This window comes from Etheostoma cragini, chromosome 8 (assembly GCF_013103735.1).
Source record: "Etheostoma cragini isolate CJK2018 chromosome 8, CSU_Ecrag_1.0, whole genome shotgun sequence".
NCBI classification, from domain to species: Eukaryota; Metazoa; Chordata; class Actinopteri; order Perciformes; family Percidae; genus Etheostoma; species Etheostoma cragini.
This window is the reverse complement of record NC_048414.1, coordinates 1,272,229-1,273,445: the sequence shown is the minus strand read 5'-3', so window position 1 is coordinate 1,273,445 and position 1,217 is coordinate 1,272,229. Positions and strand designations below refer to the sequence as shown.

The 1,217-nt window shown below is 42.2% G+C and overlaps 1 protein-coding gene across 1 annotated transcript in view; it reads left to right on the top strand.

Moving 5' to 3' along the window:
* Positions 1-1,217, top strand: part of LOC117949016 (Golgi apparatus protein 1-like) — a 36,457-nt gene that overhangs the window by 30,193 nt on the left and 5,047 nt on the right. The window contains exons 15-16 of the mRNA XM_034879007.1: positions 116-229; positions 566-654. Coding sequence (XP_034734898.1) covers positions 116-229; positions 566-654 — 203 coding nt within the window. The remainder of the gene's footprint in view (positions 1-115; positions 230-565; positions 655-1,217) is intronic.

Sequence of the window (1,217 nt, the reverse complement as noted above, 5' to 3'; positions counted from 1 at the left end):
CTGTCTCTCTCTCTCTCTCTCTCTCTCTCTCTCTCTCTCTTCCTCCTTCTCCCTGTCTGTCTCTCTCTCTCTCTCCCTGTCTCTCTCCCTGTCTGTCTCCCTGTCTGTCTCCCAGGAGGTAGCTGATAACCAGATCAACACCGGTGATCTGATGGAGTGTCTGGTTCAGAACAAACACCAGAAGGAGATGAATGAGAAGTGTGGGGTGGGAGTGACACACTTCCAGCTGGTGAGCAGACGGATAACAGTGTGTTATGTGTTAGGAAAATACAAAATACAAAGCTGATGAGCTCTACCAACCAACACATGAAACATGAATTATGATACAAATGGGCAGATACTTCTCTAGAGTCTATTTTCGCCAATATTGTAATATTAAAAAAATATGTACAATACTTACACTTTATCCCTTTAAAGGTTTAGCTCATTGAGTTATTGGAGACATGTTTGTGTATCGGCATCAAAATGTCAGCTTGCAGCCACATGATTAGCTGGCTTTACTTACTTATTACTCTCTCGCTCTCGCTCTCGCTCTCTCTCTCTCTCTCTCTCTCTCTCTCTGCAGATTCAGATCAAAGATTTCCGTTTCTCCTACAAGTTCAAGACGGCCTGCAAGGAGGACGTTCTCAAACTTTGTCCCAACATCAAGAAGAAGTAAGACGTGTACATCAATCTGACCTTCATAAGTGCAGCGGAAAGAAACAATTACTTCTGGATTCAGTATTTTATTGTTATTAAGGAGTACAAGTACACACAGTATTATCTAACCTGAGTGGATGAATATACTATATTTATTCTACCATTTTATCACATTCGTAACAAATCAATCCCCACTAAACAAAGCCAACTTACTTGCTTTGGGAGCTTTTGGCTTCACGTCTTTATTCTGACAGCTCAGTAGGCGAACCTTTTTGGGAAGAGCAATATGTTATGGAAAATAAAACTTCCATTCTCATGTGTTTTTGTGAATGATGGCGGTTCCGTTTCCTAAAACTCTCCCTGAGTTTTCAGCTCTGTTTTTCAGAAGAAGACTGGAACTGAATTATAATGTTAGCTGCCAACAGACCTTTCCACCCAGTAGTCCAGCAACAACAGTCGATCGACAAACATACACTCTCATCTTCTGCAAGGCATTCCTAAGTGTGTGTGTGTGTCTGTGTGTCTGTCTGTCTGTGCCCATGCGTGTGTCTGTGTGTGTGTGTGTGTGTGTGTGTGTG